This window comes from Vitis riparia, chromosome 7 (genome assembly GCF_004353265.1).
Source record: "Vitis riparia cultivar Riparia Gloire de Montpellier isolate 1030 chromosome 7, EGFV_Vit.rip_1.0, whole genome shotgun sequence".
Classification (NCBI taxonomy): Eukaryota; Viridiplantae; Streptophyta; class Magnoliopsida; order Vitales; family Vitaceae; genus Vitis; species Vitis riparia.
Window position 1 is genome coordinate 6,927,960 of NC_048437.1, and position 20,909 is coordinate 6,948,868.

General features: G+C 38.3%; 3 protein-coding genes across 4 annotated transcripts; 2 read left to right on the forward strand and 1 right to left on the reverse strand.

Moving 5' to 3' along the window:
* Positions 1–13,317: 13,317 nt before the first annotated feature.
* Positions 13,318–13,710, forward strand: LOC117917384 (protein PELPK1-like). The gene has a single exon (XM_034833647.1). The coding sequence runs from the start codon at positions 13,318–13,320 to the stop codon at positions 13,708–13,710; it is 393 nt and encodes a 130-aa protein (XP_034689538.1).
* Positions 13,711–16,619: 2,909 nt separating this feature from the next.
* Positions 16,620–17,033, forward strand: LOC117917387 (protein PELPK1-like). Its single transcript, XM_034833651.1, has one exon. It carries the CDS (start codon positions 16,620–16,622, stop codon positions 17,031–17,033), a length of 414 nt encoding a protein of 137 aa, XP_034689542.1.
* A 600-nt stretch (positions 17,034–17,633) lies between these two features.
* LOC117917677 (IMPACT family member in pol 5'region) lies at positions 17,634–20,375 on the reverse strand. Of its 2 annotated transcripts, XM_034834029.1 has the most exons (6): positions 20,030–20,375; positions 19,717–19,758; positions 19,215–19,330; positions 18,904–19,009; positions 18,739–18,792; positions 17,634–18,071 (listed from the first exon to the last, which is right to left on the reverse strand). In XM_034834029.1, the coding sequence occupies exons 1-6, from the start codon at positions 20,264–20,266 to the stop codon at positions 17,913–17,915; spliced, it is 714 nt and encodes a 237-aa protein (XP_034689920.1). In that variant the 5' UTR covers positions 20,267–20,375; the 3' UTR covers positions 17,634–17,912. The 2 variants fall into 2 exon arrangements, with proteins under 2 accessions (XP_034689920.1, XP_034689921.1); XM_034834030.1 differs by lacking the exon at positions 18,739–18,792.
* Between the last annotated feature and the right edge of the window lie 534 nt (positions 20,376–20,909).

A 20,909-nucleotide genomic window follows, 5' to 3' on the forward strand; every position in this document is an offset into this window, starting at 1 on the left:
ATGATCAGTGTCAGCGCGCATTCGAGAGGATCCGAGAGTATTTGTTGTCACCCCCAGTCTTGGCGCCTCCTACACCAGGCCGTCCTTTACTCCTATACCTATCCGTCTCAGACGTGGCTTTGGGATGCATGTTGGCTCAGCTCGATGATTCGGGCAAGGATCGGGTCATATATTATCTGAGTAAGAGGATGCTAGACTACGAGACGAGATATGTCACGATTGAGCGTTATTGCTTGGCATTGGTTTGGGCCACTCGCCGATTGAGACATTACATGACCGAGTATTCGGTGCACTTGATATCTCGTCTAGATCCTCTGAGATATTTGTTTGACAGGCCCGCCCTGGTCGGTCGCCTCATGAGGTGGTTGGTACTTCTGACTGAGTTTGACATTCATTATGTCACTCAGAAGTCCGTCAGAGAGAGCATTGTCGCGGATCATCTAACTTCTTTACCGGTTTCCGATGGCAGGGCCATTGATGACGACTTCCCAGACGAGGATGTCGCTGCTGTGACTAGCCTGTCAGGTTGGCGCATGTACTTTGATGGTGCAGCCAACCATTCTGGATACGGGATAGGCGTCCTGTTGATATCCCCTCATGGTGATCACATTCCCAGATCTGTTCGTTTGGCATTCTCGGATCGACATCCTGCCACGAACAACATTGTTGAGTATGAGGCTTGCATCTTGGGATTAGAGACAGCCCTCGAGCTCGGGATTAGACAGATGGAGGTGTTTGGTGACTCCAATCTGGTATTGAAACAAATTCAGGGCGAGTGGAAGACTAGAGATGTGAAGCTTAGGCCTTACCACGCGTATTTGGAGCTACTGGTCGGGAGATTTGATGATTTGAGATATACCCATCTGCCTAGAGCGCAGAACCAGTTTGCTGATGCCTTAGCTACTCTGGCTTCCATGATTGACATTCCTATTGATGCCATTGTTCGTCCATTGTTGATTGAGTCGAGATCTGCTCCCGCGTACTGTTGTTTGATTGAGGATACGGAGATAGACGATGGTCTGCCCTGGTACCATGACATATATCACTTTCTGAGACTTGGCGTGTATCCTGAGGCTGCCACGACCAAGGATAGGAGAGCGTTGAGACAGTTAGCCACCCGATTCGTGATTTGTGGCGAGACATTATATAGACGATCAGCTGACGGGATGCTATTATTGTGTTTGGACCGTACCTCCGCCGATCGAGTGATGAGAGAGGTTCATGCGGGAGTTTGCGGACCACATATGGGAGGGCATATGTTGGCCCGTAAGATCATGAGGACCGGTTACTTCTGGTTGACCATGGAGACGGATTGCTGCCAGTTTGTTCAGAGGTGTCCCGAGTGTCAGATACATGGAGATCTCATTCACGTACCGCCCTCTGAGCTGCACGCACTGACTTCGCCATGGCCATTTTCCGTATGGGGTATTGACATCATCGGGAAGATTTCACCGAAATCTTCCAGTGGTCATGAGTTCATCTTGGTCGCCATCGACTACTTCACCAAGTGGGTGGAGGCCGCTTCGTATGCGAGATTGACATCGTCTAGAGTTGCTAGTTTCATCAGATCACACATTATTTGTCGCTATGGAGTCCCTCATGAGTTGATTTCGGATAGAGGGGTACACTTCAAGGCAGAGGTTGACACCTTGGTGCAGCAATATAGCATCCGACATCATAGGTCGTCTGCGTACAGGCCGCAGACGAACGGGGCAGTAGAGGTCGCGAATAAGAATATCAAGAGGATATTACGGAGGATGATTGAGACTTCTCGGGATTGGTCGGAGAAGCTCCCATTTGCATTGTAGGATTATCGGACCTCTTTTCGCACCTCTACAGGCGCCACCCCCTACTCATTGGTATATGGCATGGAGGCGGTGCTACCCGTTGAGATTGAGATGGGTTCATTGAGAGTAGCACTAGAGCAGCAGATTCCCGAGACAGATTGGGCTCAGGCTCGATTTGATCAGCTCAATCTCCTAGATGAGAGGAGATTGAGAGCAGCAGACCATGTTCGTGCATATCAAAGGAAGATGGCCCGCGCTTTCAAAAAGCGGGTCAAGCCCAGACCACTACATGTAGGTGACTTAGTCTTGAAAGTCATCAAGTGATTGATCAGAGATCCTAGAGGGAAGTTCAGACCCAACTGGAGCGGACCTTATTTCCATCAGGGAGTTGACCCCAGAGGGCGCTGCATGGCTGATGGATTTAGACGGAAACCGATTCTCAGAGCCAACCAATGTGGATCAGCTAAAGAGGTACTATGTTTGAGACCATGGTCGCAGGATGGGTGGCCATCATTTCGGTTAGCCATTACCTTGTTATTCCTTTGTGATACATAGTCCGTTGCTAGCCCATTGAGCCTCACATGCGTATTATAGCCTTTCTTTCTTATCACCTTGCTCACATTTTCACACCAGGACAGGGGCCTTTTAATGTATGCATGCATTGTTTGGGAGTTTCATGAGCCTTGGACCTAGGGGCATGTTTTCCTCATCATCTTTTCCTATCACTGCACCTCTGCATTTGCATCTCATCTTATTGGTTGTGTTATTTATCTCTTCTTCCTTATCTTATCTACTATTTGTTTGTCTCATATTCTCTCCACCCTGAGTGGTGAGCCTCCTCAGTTCATCACATGGAGGATAGTCACATCATTTCCACCATCTATCTCGCGGACACTGGTTTAGAGATCCTTAGTTTGAGAAGGTCATCTTGTCAGAGAGAGTTTGTTTGTTACCTTATCACTTGGGAGTGTGTCCATTTGTTCATGTTCAGGGTATGCGTGTTTGTATATATGTAAAAAAAAAAAAAAAAAAAAACAAAAACGCAGGTGTGTATTATTTTTTATCATTGAGTATGTATATTGATGTTTGGGGGTCATTTTTATCGAGTATGTTCGCTATTGGGAGTTCGTATGTGAGCTCTCTGAGATCCCATGTTATTTGTATTGTTTCGTCATATCTATTTGTGAGAGAGATGAGTGACCTTCTCCTAAGGACTCCGAGTCATTGTCCTTTCCATCATCATATTCGTTATTGATGTGACTTCACTTCATGTTTGATCTGAGTCATTCACCACCTTTCTTCAAATATTCATTGTTTCGCTGTCGTTTTTATCGTTGCTTGTGATTCATCTCATTCCCTTCACATCTTATTCTCTCCTTACAGCAACCCATCTCGGGTTCGATACTCACTTCGCATCATCATTACATATCACTATCAGTTCATTTTGCTTCATTTGTCTCCTTATCGATATCATATTCACGTTAGGCATCCTCAGGTCCGTGGCTCATGGGGTTCACTATACATGTTGCATTTCATATATGAGGGCATGAGTTTTGATCATTGGGTATTTGAGCCTAGTTTTCTTTCGTTTCTATCACCCTATCACCTTGGCCTACGTTACGTCCCGTGTCTTAAGACCACCCTGAGGCCATGGAATCAGATGTCGTCTTCGGCAGCCTCTACTTGGACAGGTGATTGAGATCTAGTTGATATTTAGATATCGTCATGCTTCTTCTTCTGGGAGTCGCCTCTTTGATGTGCAGGTCTGATTCAGTTGTGTTCGGATTACCGGGATCGCGAGTTTGACGATGATTGATTTTGTGTCACCTGATTTCTGACCTATCATACCTCTGATGCCACACCGAGGCATATCCCCACTTCATTTAGAGGTTTATAGATCCTCATAGACGTGCACGATCATTATCGTTTACTGGATGCTCACTGAGACGTGGACATGATCGTTACTTTACGGATCCCCCGAGATCCATCCAGCTAGGTCCGCATTTCTCGACGCTTAGATGCCATCATACCTCTCTATCTGGGAAGTCATCTTGGATGTATGTGCATGATTCAGTTATGGATTCGGATGACCAGTATTACATGTTCGACGATGGATGATTTCATGTCATGTTGTTCTTCGGGCTTGTTGCGCACCTGATGCCATACTGGGGCATATTTTCCGCTTCGGATGAGATATACGGATCTTTGCAGAGGTCACATGTTCGAGGATAGATGATTCCATGCTATCTGATCTCCGACCTATCATACATTTCGATGCCATACAGGGGCATATTTTCGTTCGGATGAGATTTATAGATCATGAGGGAGTCGCATGCTTATCCTTATTTGCGAGATGTATGCAGAGATAACGATATATTCGCTATCCTCACGATGATTCCTTGGTGGAGCCTATCGAGAGCCATCTAGCCAGGCCCGTGTTTTTAGATGCTTAGGTGTCGTCATGCTTTCTTCCGAGGGATACCTCTTCGATATGAGGGTTTGATTCAATTGCAGGCATAGATGATCTGAGCTCATCTGATTTTTTCGACATGTTTCATTCTCGAGGCCACACTAGGGCATATTCCTCATCTTGATCGAGATTTATGGATCCTCACTGGTTTACATGATCATCCACGGTTATGAGATACACGCCAGGTCGATGTTTGATTTCATTTTGTCCGGATACTCCGAGGAGCCTCTTTTGAGTCATTCAGCCAGATTCATACCCTTTGATATGGTCGTGATTCCTGGATGGAGTTGTCTCTAGTGCCTGGATTTCCCGCGTCATCATTTCAGTGGGGTACATATCAGATCTGTTACGTGTCCCATTGGTGTTATTCTCAGGTTACCAGGACAGATCGGGTACATCTGATGCCATACTGGGGCATATTGCCCTCATTTAGCACTGGAGGCGATCGTTCTCTCACATGTCCGTTACAGTTTCCATCACTCGGCCGAGGTATATTGTGTTCACCTCATTGACCATCACTCCTGAGCCCTTCATCGATATGAGCTCTCAGCGAAGCGTCGATCGAGACTCGTAGAGTCCCTTTCATCCATTTCCAGTGGATTAAGATTTGCAGCGGCATGCCACACTGGGGCATGCCCCCGTCTTTGGGTTCATCGGATATTTTGCAGATCCTTCTCACTACTCAGTCCATTTCTTGATTTTTGCGAGTCGTCATACTGGGGCATACCCCCTTCAGCGCTTTTCTACTGGGGCATACCCCCTCTCTTTGGGTTTATTGTGTCTCGTCTTGATTTCATGGTTGTCAGACTCATTTGTCGATCTTTACGAGTTATCACCTAGAGCATCCCCCTATCATCACCTTGTTTAGGCCCCTAAAGCCATTACTGTCATCTTGTTTAGGCTTTCAGAGCCATTACTGTCGTCTTGTTTAGGCTTCCAGAGCCATTTCTGTCATCTTGTTTAGGCTTCCAGAGCCATTTCTGTCGTCTTTGTTTAGGCTTCTAGAGCCGTTATTGTCATCTCATTTAGGCTTCTAGAGCCATTACTGTTATCTTGTTTAGGCTTCCAGAGCCATTTCTGTCATCTTGTTTAGGCTTCTAGAGCCATTTCCGTCATCTCGTTTAGGCTTCCAGAGCCATTTATGTCGTCTTGTTTAGGCTTCCAGAGCCGTTATTGTCGTCTTGTTTAGGCTTCCAGAGCCATTTCTGTCATCTTGTTTAGGCTTCCAAAGCCATTTCTGTCGTCTTTGTTTAGGCTTCCAGAGCCGTTATTGTCATCTCGTTTAGGCTTCCAGAGCCATTACTGTTATCTTGTTTAGGCTTCCAGAGCCATTTCTGTCATCTTGTTTAGGCTTCCAGAGTCATTTCCGTCATCTCGTTTAGGCTTCCAGAGCCATTTATGTCGTCTTGTTTAGGCTTCCAGAGCCGTTATTGTCGTCTTGTTTAGGCTTCCAGAGCTGTTACTTTTTAGTTTAGCTTTTAGAGTTAGTTTTTTTTTTTTGTTTGGCTTCCAGAGCCATTATTCTTTTAGTTTAGTGTTTAGAGTTAGCTTTTTGATTTGGCTTCCAGAGCTATTATTTTCTCGGTTTCAGCTTTCGGAGCCATTATCACTTTTTAGTTTCGGCGTTTAGAGCCATCACCATGTTTTCAGTTCGGCGTTTAGGGCCATCATCGGTTTTCAGATTGACATTCGGAGTCACTTTTCAGTTTTGGCGTTCAAAGCCATCACTATTTTCAGTTTGGCATTCAGAGCCTCCATCACTATTCTCGGTATCGGAGCCATCATCACCACTTTTCAGTTTGGCGTTCAGAGCCACCATCACTTTTTGGTTTAGGCGTTCGGAGCCATCATCATCACTTCCTCGTTTGACATTCAGAGTCACATTCCCAGATTGGAGTTTAGAGCCATCATCGCATCTTATCATCACATCTTAGTTGGCGTTCAGAGCCTTCATCACTATTCAGTTTGGCGTTCAGAGCCACCACAACTCCTCAGTTTTGGCATTCATAGCCATCACTGTTCTCAGTTCGGCATTCAGAGCCTTCATCACTTCTCAGTTTTGGCATTCAGAGCCTCCATCACTTCTCAGTTTTGGTATTCGGAGCCATCATCATTCTCAGTTTTGGCATTCAGAGCCATCGTTCATTTTCCATTTGGCGTTCAGATCCATAAGTTTCATCTCGGCTTTCAGAGCCATTGTTTGTCTCACATTTGGCGCTCAGAGCCATGGGCCCATGATGACATCCAGATCTACCACCATTTCCCTCTATTTTGGCGTTCGGAGATGTTTCTCATACCCATTCCTGCACTTTGAGTCACCATCTTTCCGTGTTTTTGTCATTCAGAGTCACTTCTCTTTAGCTGTACCATTCGAGGTCGTAGTCCTCAGTATTCACATTCACTGGCATTGCACATTCTGATCTTCATGGCTTTACACTAATCCTCATTTTCCGCACCTTATTACCCCGTGCTTATCGCCTACTTGTCATCACTCTTTCATCTTCGTTACTCATGACACGATCCTTTGAGTTCACGACACATACTTCGGTCATGTTGTTAGATGCCTTACACTTGCCATTTTCATATAGTTCACTTAGGGTAGTCTCCTTCTGGCACATTCTTTCCCGTACTTCAGAGTGGTTCGACCATTGCTCATTCTTGATATGGTCTTTTGAGTCGCTTTTGAAGACGTCTTAAAGGAAGCCTGGGTCCTCTATGTGGCTTCGGAAACATTTTGAGACATCGTTTTCTCTCAGGTTTAGAGCCTTCGTGTTTGTCTTTTGGCCTGGGTGAGTTCATGCCTCACTGGTGTCCCTATGGGGGTCTCCTTGGTTCTTCGGTAGAGTTCACTTTATTCCACTCACTATTCACACTTTCTTTTCATTCCAGTATTCATATTCCTTGCACTCGTGAACTCTATCGAAGAGGGGCATATTTGTAGACCCCCCCCCCCCCCCCCGGGGAGCAGAGAGTTTTTTGGGATTTTTTATTATTTTCTTTGTGGCTTTCGGCAGGCTCTCAAGTGGGCTGCTCTCGGGCAGCTAGATGGGATGGGGAGGTAGCCGCCAGATGGGATGGGTGGCAGATGGAGGATGGCTTGCTGAGCAAGCTAAAAACAGAGAAAGAAGGGAGAAAATCTAGGGGACTGCACGGAGGGGAACGTGGAGGAGTTCTAGAGGAGGAGATCTTGGTGGAAAAAGAAAAGCCAGAGAGAAGGAGTTTCCTCGTGTGCGGTAAGTTCCCGTTTCTAAATGCCTACTTCACCATTTTGATAATATATTTCATTGTTTGCTGTGGACTTCGAGGGCCACAGGTTTGGTTTTGGGGTGAACCCGTTTGTATGGACACTATGCCCTGTTCCCGTTTTCATTTCTTTTTTTGGTGTTCATCTCTGTATATGTATGGCTGTTATCATTCTTATGATCTTTGTTTTGGTCTTTATACATGTCGCCATCGTCATGCTCCCTTTAGTGCATCTCATTTTCCTTCTTTGCATTTCATGGATCCTTCACGTCCAAAATACTCCCCCCCTGCGCACCACTTCTCTCTCTACACCGCAGCCATGCCCATTCTCCCTCAATACGGCATGGCTGCCACCTTTCATACCCGTCTCCTCAGGCTCGCTCGTTTAGCTGGATCCATGGCGGCCGCACCTCCTGGACGTCGTCGAGCCGCCGCCTCTCTCCTCTGGCCACGCGCGCCTGTACCAGCCGCCACGGCTGCAGCGTTGAAGACGCCGCCGCGGCAGCACCTCCTCGTCGCGTCGCCTAGTCGCCACCACCCGCGGCAGCACCTCCTCGTCGCGTCGCCAGATCGCCGCCGCGGTCTTTCTCCTCCACGCGCGCGCCTGCACCAGCCGCCATGGCAGCTGCGCCGAAGACGCCGCCGCGGCAGCACCTCCTCATCGCGTCACCAAGTCGCCGCCACCCGCACCAGCATCTTCTGGACGTCGCCAGATCGCCGCAGCTGCTCTTTCTTCCCCGCGCTGCCATGGCTCCCTTTGGTGTCGACGCTGCAGGTGGGGACTTCGCCTGAGGGAGCTGCCCAGAAATGGGCTTGCCTTGGGCTGTGAAGGAGCCGTTGTTGATGATGGGCTTGGTGATGCCCATGATGGCTTTGGGCTTGGGCTTAAGTTGGAGCCCAAGCTAAGCTAGGATGAGGGTGAGGCCCAGGCCCATTTCCAACCTTCCTAACATTTTTTTTTTTTTTTTCTTTTTCAAAAGCCTAAGGCCCATTTCTAATCTTCATCCCGTTTTTCAAAACCTATGGTTATTATTATTAATGTTATTACCATTATTATTATTATCGTTAATTAAACTTTATTATTATTGTATTTAATATTATCAATTCAATTTTTAAAATCTTACTATTATCATTATTTTTAATTCAACTTTCATAATCCCATTGTTATTATTACTATTATTATTGCCATTATCGTTATTAATTAAAATTTTAAAATATTATTATTATCATTATCATTATCATTATTATTATTATTAAATCAACTTTCAAAATCTATAGTTTGATTTCCCTATTTTTATTATTATTATTATTATTATTATTATTATTATTATTGTTAACGATTATTATTAACAGATATTATTATTATTATTATTATTGTTAACGGATATTATCATTATTAACGGATTATTATTATTATTATTATTAACAGATATTATTATTATTATTATTATTGTTAACGGATATTATTATTATTAACAGATATTATTATTATTATTATTATTATTATTATTATTAGCGGATATCATCAATATTAATTATTATTATTATTATTATTAACGAATATTATTATTATTATTACTATTATTATTAGCGGATATCATCAATATTAATTATTATTATTGCTATTATTATTATCAATTATTATTATTATTGCCATTATTATTATTATTATCGTTGTCATTATTAGTATTTGTTCAATTTTTTCCGAATCTTATTATTATTATTGTTAATTCAATTTTTTCAAATTCCATTATTATTGTTATCACCATGGCCATTATTATTATTTGTTCAATTTTTCAAATCTTATCATTGTTATTATTATTATTATTATTACTATTATTATTATTATTATCATTGTCAATGTTATCATTTGTTCAACTTTTAAAATCTTATTATTATTATTATTATTTCAGAATCTTATTATTATTATGATTATTATTAATTCAACTTTTAAAATCCTAATATTATTATTATAATTATTATTATTGTTATTATTAAAAATTCACACTCTAGTTCAATTTCCTGAAATTCATTTATTGTTACTATTATTATCATTATTTCAAATTTTCCAGTGTTTAACTTTCAAAATTCATATTCTCATAGTTGCAATTTTCCAGTTTAACTTTCAAAATCCATATTCTCATAGTTTAATTGTCCAAAGTTCTCTTCTTAAATCTAATTTTTGAAGTTTCCATTTTAGAGTAATTTTTTTTTTTAATTTCCACAGTTAATTGTCAAGATTCAAAATTTTAATCTAGTTGCCAAAGCTCCAATCTTTAAAACCTAGTTTTCAAAAAAACTTCAACTATCATTATTATCAATATTATCCCATTTAGTTATTTCAAAATATCCTTCCTTATACAATTCCAATTTTCCAACCTTTAAATTCAATTTCCGATTTGAAGAAATTCCAAAATTCTCGTTCATTCATTTAATCATTATATTCGTTATTATTATTGTATTTATTTATTTCAAGTTTTCCTCCTTTAAATAATCTTAATTTTCTGACTTCCGAATCCGATCCCAACTTCCGAAATTTTAATTCTCACCTCCATTTATTTAATCATCATTATCTATTCACTTGCTTATCTTTAAAATTCAATCTTTAAACTACTCCTCGAAATTCCGATTTCTAAATTTAAACTCCAATTTCCAAAATTTTAATTCTCAATATCAAAATTTAATTCTCCATTATTATTTTATTTATTTATTCATTTTTAAAATTCAACCTTTTAAGAATCTTCAAAATTCCGATTTCTTAATTTAAATTCTAATTTCTGAAATTTTAATTCTCACACCAATTGGTTTAATGATCATTGTTTTATTTATTTATTTTAAAATTCAATCTCTGAATAAGCCATCAAAATTCTAGTGTTTAAATTTAATAACAATTTCTGAAATTTTGTTTTTCATATCAACTTATTTTATCAAAATTCCAATTCCCGAAAATTCCCATGCTCACTTCAATTTATTTAATCACTAATATTTCATTCGTTTATTTTAAAACTCCATTTTTAATCAATTCTCTAAAACTTCCAATTTCAAAAATTTCCAAAATTCATGTTTTATTTATTTAGTCATTATTTTCATTATTATTATTATTTTATTTATTTATTCTAAAATTCCATTTTAAACAATTCATTAAAATTTCCGACTTCCGAATTAAATTTCTATTTCTAAAAATTCCAATATTCACATTAATTTATTTAATTATTATTATTATTATTTTATTTATTTATTCTAAAAATTCCATTTTAAACAATTCATTAAAATTTCCGACCTCCGAATTAAATTTCTATTTCTGAAAATTCCAATATTCACATTAATTTATTTAATTATTATTATTATTATTTTATTTATTTATTCTAAAATTCCATTTTAAACAATTACTAAAATTTCCGACTTTCCGATTTTAATTTTTAATTCCAAAAGTTCCAATATTCACATTGATCTATTTAATTATTTTATTTATTTATTCTAAAATTTCATTTTAAACAATTTATTAAAATTTTCGACTTCCGAATTAGATTTCTGTTTCTGAAAATTCCAATATTCTCATTAATCTATTTAATTATTATTATTTTAGATATTTATTTTGAAATTCCATTTTAAACCATTCTTCAAAATTCCAATTTCTGAACCTAATTTCCGATTTCCAAAATTCTAATTTCTTTCAAATTTAATATCTGAAATTCCAATTCTTAAATTTAATTTTCAAGACTCCAATCTTCAAATAATTTTCGAGACTCTAATTTCCAAATAAATTTCAAAAATCTAATTTTCTCCCGAATAGTTTTAATTCCGCTCTGGCTTTTAAACAATTTTCTGCTCCTCTTGACTTTAACGAGCATGAATGAACTTTTCATAATTCTGGAATAATAGAATCGGTGATATTAATTCATGCAAAATAAACGGGTTTTGGTGGGGGCCCCACATATGTGATTGATCAATTGATTGACAGATAGATCGATTTGATTATGATACATGATTGATTTATTCTGCTCTATGACATGCTCGAAGTTATTCCTTAATTGTGCGCTAACCTCACTTCTTGATAGCGCTTTATGGATCACAGCCCAGGTACGCATCCACACCCGCTCGGGTCATTTTCTGTACGCATGTTTAGATTCTCACACGTGCATGATCGTTCTGAGTATTCATTGATTCCCTCATCAATTGCCATGATTGCTTCATTTTATTAGTAGAGACCCGACTTTAGGGACTTAGAGGGGTGCTATGGTCTTTACCGTACCTTCCCGATAAGTAACCTGACCCCCGAGCCTGATCTGGTTTTTCGTAGATCACCTTTTCCAAAACCAGGAGTCACACTTAGGGTTTTTCTTTCTTATTTTGTTTACCCTTTTAAAAATAAAACAAAAATAAGTGGCGACTCCAAGTCATTTTCTTAATCAATAAAAATCATTTTTCAAATTAAAATCGAGCTCACCATCGAGTGGGAAACGCATGAGCCGAAATGCGGGGTCCACAGGTATCTTTTGTACAATTTTTTTTCATGGGTTAATAATTATAATTTAATGTAATTTACTTAACATTAATAAAAAAAAAGTTTATAACAACCGATTCATTTTCATATTTAAGAATGAATTATCTAAACGAGGTTAAAATTTAAATATAAAAAAATAATTTATCTAAACAATCAAAGTGATTGAGATTTACATCTTATTTTTATACATTTTGTAATTATTTTTTATGAAGGATGAAGAGGTTGAAGATCTATTTGGTGACAAAAAACACACTCCTTTAAGGAAGGATGTTTTTTTTTATTTCATGCCAAAATAAAGTTGCAAGTCAAATATTATGTTAAAACTATTTTTTTTTTAAAAAAATAATAAAAAGTTTATCTTGTTTGTAAAAATAATGGTTCTAATTCATTTTATATTATTTCATGTAAATATAAATTTGTGAGTCGGAGATCGTGTTAAAAGAAATTTAGAAGTTATTTAGTAAAAAGTTTATTTTGTTTATAAGACTAATAATTCTAATTCATTTTCTGTTCAAAATTATTATAGTATTAATGCATTAATCACATTACTTATATGTCAATTATATTTTTTTGTATCTTAGTCATATTATTTATATCTAGATCATATTCTTCATACTTTGATCATATTGTTTGTACTTAGATCATATGATTCATACTTTAATTCTAACTCATAATATTCGTATTTTAATTTAGTCATATTATTTTTACTTCGGTTATATGATTCGTTCCTTGATCATATTTTTTGTGCCTCTAGCTATCACATTGTTTGTACGTTGATAATATGTTATGTATCTTTGTAACATTTTTATGATATTATTTGCATTGTAATTCTTTTAAATCCATGATTTTTGGTTGTAGTTAAGAAATTTAGATCACATACTTCTCTGTACATCTCGTGTATATATACTGATTAGTTACACGAAGGGCAGGTGGTTCATCAAAACCTCAAGCCGCTTTGGAATGATCTATGAGTCCTACCATGAAGCAATCCATGTGTCAAAATTTTAGAAGATAATAACCCAACAAGCTGAAAAGTTCTAGCAGTATACATAAGTGAGCTCAGGTTTGCGTCAGTTTGCCAACCCTAATTGATTGGTTTTATTTGGAATTTGCTGTAAGACAAGTAGGGAGGTGAACTAACCACCACTCCTCCAAATTTCTCTCAACCACATCTCATCAATCTCTTATATTGCTTCTTCAAATTCTCCTCTATAAATACCCGTCCATACTTTGTTGTTGTTCATCCAGAACAGAGTTGAAATTCGTCCACATCCAAGGGAAGCTAGCTCCATACACTTTTATCTTTTTAAACCATGGCTAGGCATCGTCTTATTGTATCTCTGGTTTTAGCATTGTCACTGTTGAGCATGGATGTGAGCCTGGCAGGCCGCCACCTTTTGGACACACCAACAGCTCCACCACCAGCACTAACACTGCCTCAAACTCCATCTCTTCCTAAGCCCACATTGCCTCCCTTGCCAGCAATGCCTGCGCTGCCCACCACCCCATTGCCGACACTGCCAAGTGCCCCAACTCTGCCAAAGCTCACATTGCCGCCGCTGCCTTCTTTGCCAAACCCAACATTGCCAACCATGCCCACAATTCCAAAGATGACGCTTCCTCCGCTGCCCGCCATCCCCACCATTCCAACAACAATCCCAACAGTTCCTTTCCTTTCACCACCTCCATCCACCACCAGCCCTTAGAGTACGGTGTCCCGCCACACCTTAGTCCTGGGAGACAAGCTGGATTCACATATGTCTGGAAGGCTTCAGGAATTCCCATATAATTACATTCTATTGTCTGAGACGTTTGACTCATTTGTCAGGTCTTGTAACAATTCATGGTCTATGTGGGGGTTTTCTGCGTTTCTTTTTATTCTATATGAATACGATTCCTTGTATATATTTCTTTTTGTTCTATATGAATACGATTCCTTGTATTTCTTTTTATTCTATATGAATACCATTCCTCTCTTTGTTTAATTTAAGTATTGAACACCTTCGTAATCGGTAAATGGCACAATATTCATTTTTACTTCAAAATCTTTAAGTGGGAAGAAGACAATATGAGATGCTGACAGAGAAGAAAGGCAGTCCCAACTTGGTGATCTGCTGACCGTCCAAGTATAAGGGTATGCTATAATGAACTTCAAGGATTCCTTGTGTCCCATGGCTTCATGAATTCCAAGTCTGACTTGTCACTATTGTTGGTGTCGAGCCAATTGAATTCAGGTCCGTCCAACTTCAATATAGTTAGACGAACTTCTTCTCTGCACAGAAGGATGTCCGGATAGGTGATCCAGGTACGCCTCTTCGAAGCTTAAGTCAAAAATCAATGAGGATAACTCTAATTATTTTTTATGGGAAAGAATGAACGTGTGTACTTTGTTCGTGCTTCTTGAGGGGTTTATATAGAGCTGATGATATCGGTATTATAACGTTGACTATGCACTCTTGCCTTTCTTATAATGATGATTGCCCGACAGAAATCAAGCCTTGATAGGACAGTCAACGTTGTCACTATTGCATGGACTAGACAATCAGATCAAGTAAGGACTGCTGACTGGTGTCATTTGCTGACTATCGTGTCAAAATCTTGAACCATGTAGTTGACTGTCCATTTAGCTTGCCAATATTTAGGATTGTACTTAACAATTAATTGATATTGACTTTTGGGTGTAAATGACGTCTAGTCCGCCACTCAGACATTAGGCATCTAGGTCGTCGCTCAAACATCAAACGTTTAGTCCAACACTTAGACATCAGACGTCTAGGTTGGCACTCAGACATCAGACGTCTAGGTTGGCACTCAGACATCAGACGTCTAGGTTGGCACTCAGACATTAGACGTCTAGGTTGACACTTAGACATCAGGCGTGGTTGACCATACATGCCAGAAATCCTAAGGACTTGACTGGATTGATTTGCTCGATAGGTCCAACCGACTTGGTCTATCCATTCTGTCTAAACATTGTGAGTCCATTTGAAATGTCAGCCGTCTTGGCCCGTTCATTCTGTTTGGTGCTAAATAGAGCTTATCTTGGTTCAAACAGAGTGATCCTAGACGGATTATATGTTTACCCTGATCAACTAAAGAGTTTTGATTCTGGGAAGGATGTACACGTGGAAGGAAGCCCCTCGCAACTATTTATTGATAACCGTACACTTTTCTTTCTTGTTTATGTTGACGTACCTCAATTACATTTCTCACGCACTTCATTGGTGTGTTAACATAAAAGTTTTATATCTTGGCCCACTAAGCTATTTTCTCTGAGTTGAAACTGCTTTCACTTAGGATGATTTGTTCTTATCCCAACATAAATATATTAGTGACCTACCCGAGAAGATGAACATGCTTGAAAATGAGGAAGTATTTTTTTTCTTACTCGCTTAACATCTCCTTCGTTGTTAACAAATTATCCAATCCTTGACTCATTAGACATCATTGCAACGTGTTCTTCGCTACTTGAAAAGAACTTTGTACCATGGGATCCTCATTAGATGAACCTACTTTATTAATCTTCATGCGTCTACAAGAACTTGACAAGTGATGTCAATGATCACACCTTCTCTTTTGCCTATGTTTTGTTCCTTATGCTACGCCCATCAATTGGAGCTCTAAAAAGGGAAAAACCATTGCTCGTTGTTCCATGGAAGCTGAGTATCACATGGTTGCCTCCACTACAGTAGAGATAAGCTGGATTCAAAACTTGTTACGAGAGTTTCATGCACCATTGCCAGCTACACCAGTTATCTACTATGATAATGTAGCGACTAAATACTTTGCGACAATCGCATCTTCCATTCCTGAAAGAAGCTCATCACTATCGACTTCCATTTTGTTTGTAGCCAAGTGTCCAAGTAACAACTTTGAGTCTCATGGCCATACTGCTAATTAACTTGCTGATTTGTTATAAATCCTTTCTCTCGTTAGTCATTTATTCGCCAATGGTACAAGATTGGAGTTCACAATGAAACCACAATCTTGTGCGGGAATGAAAGAACATAATCCCACCGTACTATGATTCTCATCTCTTTTGGAAAATATTTTTGAATTATAATTATTTTAAATTAATTCCCATGATTTTAGGTTGTAATTAGGGAATTGACATCACATACTTCTCTGTATATGTATATCACGTGTACAAGCATATAGTCACTCTTTTATGTAATGAAAGGCAGGACCATTCAGCAAAACCTCAATCCGCTTTAGTATGATCTATAGATTCTACTGTGAATAAATCTATTTCGAAAATTTAAAAGATTATTACCCATGGGTCAAAAAGACTCAAATCTCAAACAACAAACTGAACAATTCTAGCAGTACACACAAGTGAGCTCAGGTTTGCGTCAGTTTGCCGACCCTTTTGGTTGGTTTTCTTTTGAATTTGAAGTAACACAAGTAGGGGAGGTGAACTAACCATTTCTTTTCCATATTTCTCTCAACCACATCTTATCAAACTCCTATTGCTTCTTCAAAACACACTCAGAAATCCTTCAAAAGCTTATCTATAAATACTCGTCCATACTTTGCTGTTCTGCATCCAGAACAAAGTTGAAATTTTCTCACATCCAAGGGAAGTAGCTCCACAAACCTTTTATCTTTTTAAACCATGGCTATGCATTGTATTACTGTATCTCTGGTTTTAGCATTGTCACTGTTGAGCATGGATGTGACCCTGGCAGGTCGTTACCTTCTGGACACACCAGCAGCTCCACCACCAGCATTAACACTACCTCAAATTCCATCTCTTCCTAAGCCCACATTGCCTCCTTTGCCAGCAATGCCTGCGCTGCCCACTACCCCGTTGCCAACGTTGCCTAGTGTCCCAACTCTGCCGAAGCCCACATTGCCCCCGCTGCCATCCCTGCCAAACCCAACATTGCCAACCATCCCCACAATTCCACAGCTGACGCTTCCTCCGCTGCCCACCATCCCCACCACAATCCCTTCATTCCCCACCATTCCAACAACAATTCCAACAGTTCCTTTCCTTTCACCACCTCCATCCACCACCAGCCCTTGAGTGGCCCTGCTAACCTTAGTCGATGGAGACTAGCTGGGTGCGTATGTATTTGGAAGGCTTCAGAAGATTCTAATACATTTTATTGTCTGAGAAGTTTGATTTATATGTCAGGTCTTGTTCTGTAACAAATTCATGGTCTCTGTGAGGGTTCTTTGTGTTTCTTTCTTTACTCTATATTTTTTGTGTTTCTTTTTGGTCTATATGAACACGATCCTCTCTTTCTTAAAATTTGATTATTGAACACCACCTTAAGCAGAGAGGCAATATTCATGACACAATATTCATTTTTACATCTAAATATTTAAGTGGGAAGAGGACAATATGAGATGCCGACAGAGAGGCAGTCCCAATTTGGTCTGCTGATCGTTTTTAAGTGTGAACTGATGGTCTTATGGAAGTCATCGAAGCGTCTTAAGTTTCATAATTAGCTGTTTCATTCTTTAGATTGGACAGCGTCCTGCAATAGACATTAGATATATGATTTACATTAAGGAAGGTGACTCTGAGCATATAACTAAGTGATAACACAATGACAAGCAAACAGGATATGCAATAAAAAAAATGATATGACTCGAGGATTAAATAAAACTTTCAACAACGGGGTATTAATGCAGTACATTTTTTATTGAACTGAATTGTATATACAACTTATCATATCAGGCCAAGAACAATCTTCTTGGATAATATTCAAGAATCTTCTTGTACACCCAAGTGCAAATAATCTCACAACAAAGTTTGCAGCTACAAGATGTTAATCAATACAAAACTGAGATATATAAGTTCAGTACCTGTTTGGTGAATGATGTATTCAAAAGTCTCGACACTCCCTGTATTCATTTAGACAGGAAGCCAAAAAAACATAGTTGTGGGATTCTTGTTTCACTTCTTATAAAACAATAAGTCTCGGCTACAATTGTCTTTTACTGCATCCTCCAAACTCTTGGCCTGGTCAAAATCAACCTTAAAAGTAACCATGGTGGTGCCCTCTTTACCAGTTTCATAATCCTGCTTGATGTCCTCAACCTTAAAAGATTGTAGCTGTCAATGGAAAGCACAAGTTAATAGTACACCAAAACATTGGTCCAAATTTTAAGACATAAAAAGGGCATAGCAAAATTTCAAAGGTGTTACACAATGGCATTTGAAAAATAAAACTTACAACAAGCTACAGTACATTTATATCATATGTTTATTTTATTTCATTTTCATTAACAATATCCTCTGTTAACAGGTTTTTAGATGCATAAAAGCATAAATGCAAGTGAATAACAGGTACATTAACAATATCCTACTGTGACAGGTTCAGATGCATAAAAGTATAAATGCAAGGGGATAGCAGGTAGGACAAGTTGCTGAAGAAGACAATAATAGTCTTCAAAGAATTCTTGGTGGTACATGACTCACCTCTTCCAAAAGAGCAGAGCAATAAGCTTGATTATCAGAGCACAATGTAATTAAGGAGGAATGTCATGGGAGTGAGTCCACTATTCCAAAAGGGATTTAAGAGATCTTCCAAGTGGTAATTGCATGGAAAAAAGACTTAACAAGTGAGACAGAGGAATTGGAGAACAAAGAAAGGAAACATGCCATTAGCATTACTTAGGGTTTGATAATCCTACTGACAGACCAATTTCTTGATATACACAACTCAAAAAATTACAGAAAATTTGAAGTAGTTACTAACATTGCTTCTAAACATGCTCACCTGATGATATAGAATCCCCAGAAGTTCAAAAGGAACCTCCACGGCCATTGGAACCTACAATGAAAAAGTTCCCAGTCCAATACTCATCAAAGTCTTAAAATGGGCAGGTCTCCATGCAGCAGATATCAACATAAAGGTGCTGGCACACCAGCATAGAACAATTACCTTAGATTTCACAAAGCAAGTTGGGGCATTCTTCAAACATTCTGCTGCAGTTCTTCCATAAGCCCTGACAAGTCCTCCAGTACCTAATTCGATACCTCCAAAATGCCTGAAATTCAAATGAGGAAATCAACCAGTGTGTAAAAGTAGGATTCATTTACCAACCTCAAATCAGTCAAATAACACAGCTAACTTAAAAGTGAGAAATCATACATGTGACTTAAACCCAAAATTAATTACTAGCCAGAAGCAATGCCATAACATAGTTTGCAAACACAATTAAACTGTCAACATATACAGGAAAAAGAACTTACCTGATCACAACCACCATAACTCTATCTAATCCTGAAGCTTCAATAGCAGCTTGTATAGGCTTGCCTGCTGTACCCGATGGCTCACCATCATCAGTTGATCGGTATTGGTCTCCAACCTATGAAGTAAGTAACAATAAAACTGGTTTAAATTATGGGAGGAAAAAAATGAGAAGCCCATTACCATATCTTTACCATGAGCTATTCCTTCTGACAAGCATGCAAGGAACAAAGGCATAGATGGGTCCCAACATCGATATTTCATATGCAATTACTGCAAATGAAGAATTATAGTTTTTTAACTTAATTTTACTATTCAACTTTGACCTTCCTGTGTAACCATTTTGAAATAATTTGATGAGACACAGCACTCGAGAAAGAATGTTGAATGTATACTAACCAGAAGGAGAGCTTATAGTAAGAAACCATCCTTGATAATCAAGGCCTGGTTTTAAATTAATAAGGCTTAGTAAGTAATTCCCAATCATGAAATAGGAAAACTAACCTTATAAGCCCAACAATTGTGGGTAGCCTTGGGATCCTTGACCTAATTATCATCATAAGAAACAAAATAATCATATTTCAATCAACAACTCAATCAATTAATCAAATAAAAAAGAAAAAAGAAAAAAGAAAGAATGAAATTGTAAACAAAAGGATGTAATGATATCAAGTAAGTGTCTATACATCCTTATTTTAACATGTTTCGAATCAGATAAAGTGAAAATGGGTCAGAAACCCGAAGGAATATGATGCGTTATTAAGAAAATACGCCATTAAACAGAGAATAAGAAAAGAAACCCTAGAAGGGAGAATACCTGGGAAAGGAAGGAGTTAGCATATTGTTGGTCGGGGATGTGGCCGGCAATGGCAATGAATTTGCTTTTTTTGATCTCTTGTTTAAAAGTGACTGTCTCACGGATGGTGGTGAAGGCACCAGGTTGATTGTTGCTGGAACTTGACATTGCCTTGTTGCACCAGCAGATTAGGCGATGGTGAAGAAGCTTGTTGGAATTGCAGCAATTGGGTTGTAGCAGTGACGTTATCACTGGCATGGGTTTGGGGTATTTCAACAGCTTCCACTGCAAATATATATGAATCCACACCGTCTGACAGACTGCCCCAAATACCTGGACGACGACGTTTCAGAGGAACAACAGAACCTGTGACGAGAAGCAGAGTTGGCCGAGGGACACAATTTTGTTGCAAATTTTTGCCTCTAAACGGTGTCGTTTCACTCAGTGCCTTTTCTGAAATTTGTTTTTCAAAATTATTTTTTAAGTGAATAACAAAAAAAATAATTTTTAAAATATTTTATAAAAGTAAAAATGTTTGAAAAATTATTTTTAAAAATAAAAAACAAACAAAAGCTTGTTTGAATAAATTGTTTTAAAAAATATTTTTTTTTGTTTTGATTTTATAAAAATATTACAAATTCTATTTATATAATATAAATTAAATTAAATTCAGTTTTTATTAAAAATAAAAATAATTATATAATTACAAATAAATTTTTAATAAAATATGATTAATTATATTATAATAAAATCATAAATTATTTATTTATAAAAAAAAATATACAGTTTTAATATATATTAGAAAGATAAGAATATTAACATCTTCCTAAAAAAATTTATTAAAAAAAAAAAAAAAAACCCATTAAATAGAAAGATCGTTATTGAGTATCTAAACTGGGTT

Excerpts from the sequence above, each read along its gene's own strand:
- LOC117917384 (XM_034833647.1), top strand. The coding sequence starts at position 13,318 with ATGGCTAGGCATCGTCTTATTGTATCTCTGGTTTTAGCATTGTCACTG.
- LOC117917387 (XM_034833651.1), top strand. The coding sequence starts at position 16,620 with ATGGCTATGCATTGTATTACTGTATCTCTGGTTTTAGCATTGTCACTG.
- LOC117917677 (XM_034834029.1), bottom strand. The coding sequence starts at position 20,266 with ATGCCAGTGATAACGTCACTGCTACAACCCAATTGCTGCAATTCCAAC. Across the intron at positions 19,759-20,029 it reads CTAACTCCTTCCTTTCCCAG|GTCAAGGATCCCAAGGCTAC; the intron begins GTATTCTCCCTT and ends GATGATAATTAG. Across the intron at positions 19,010-19,214 it reads GTTATGGTGGTTGTGATCAG|GCATTTTGGAGGTATCGAAT; the intron begins GTAAGTTCTTTT and ends TTTGAATTTCAG.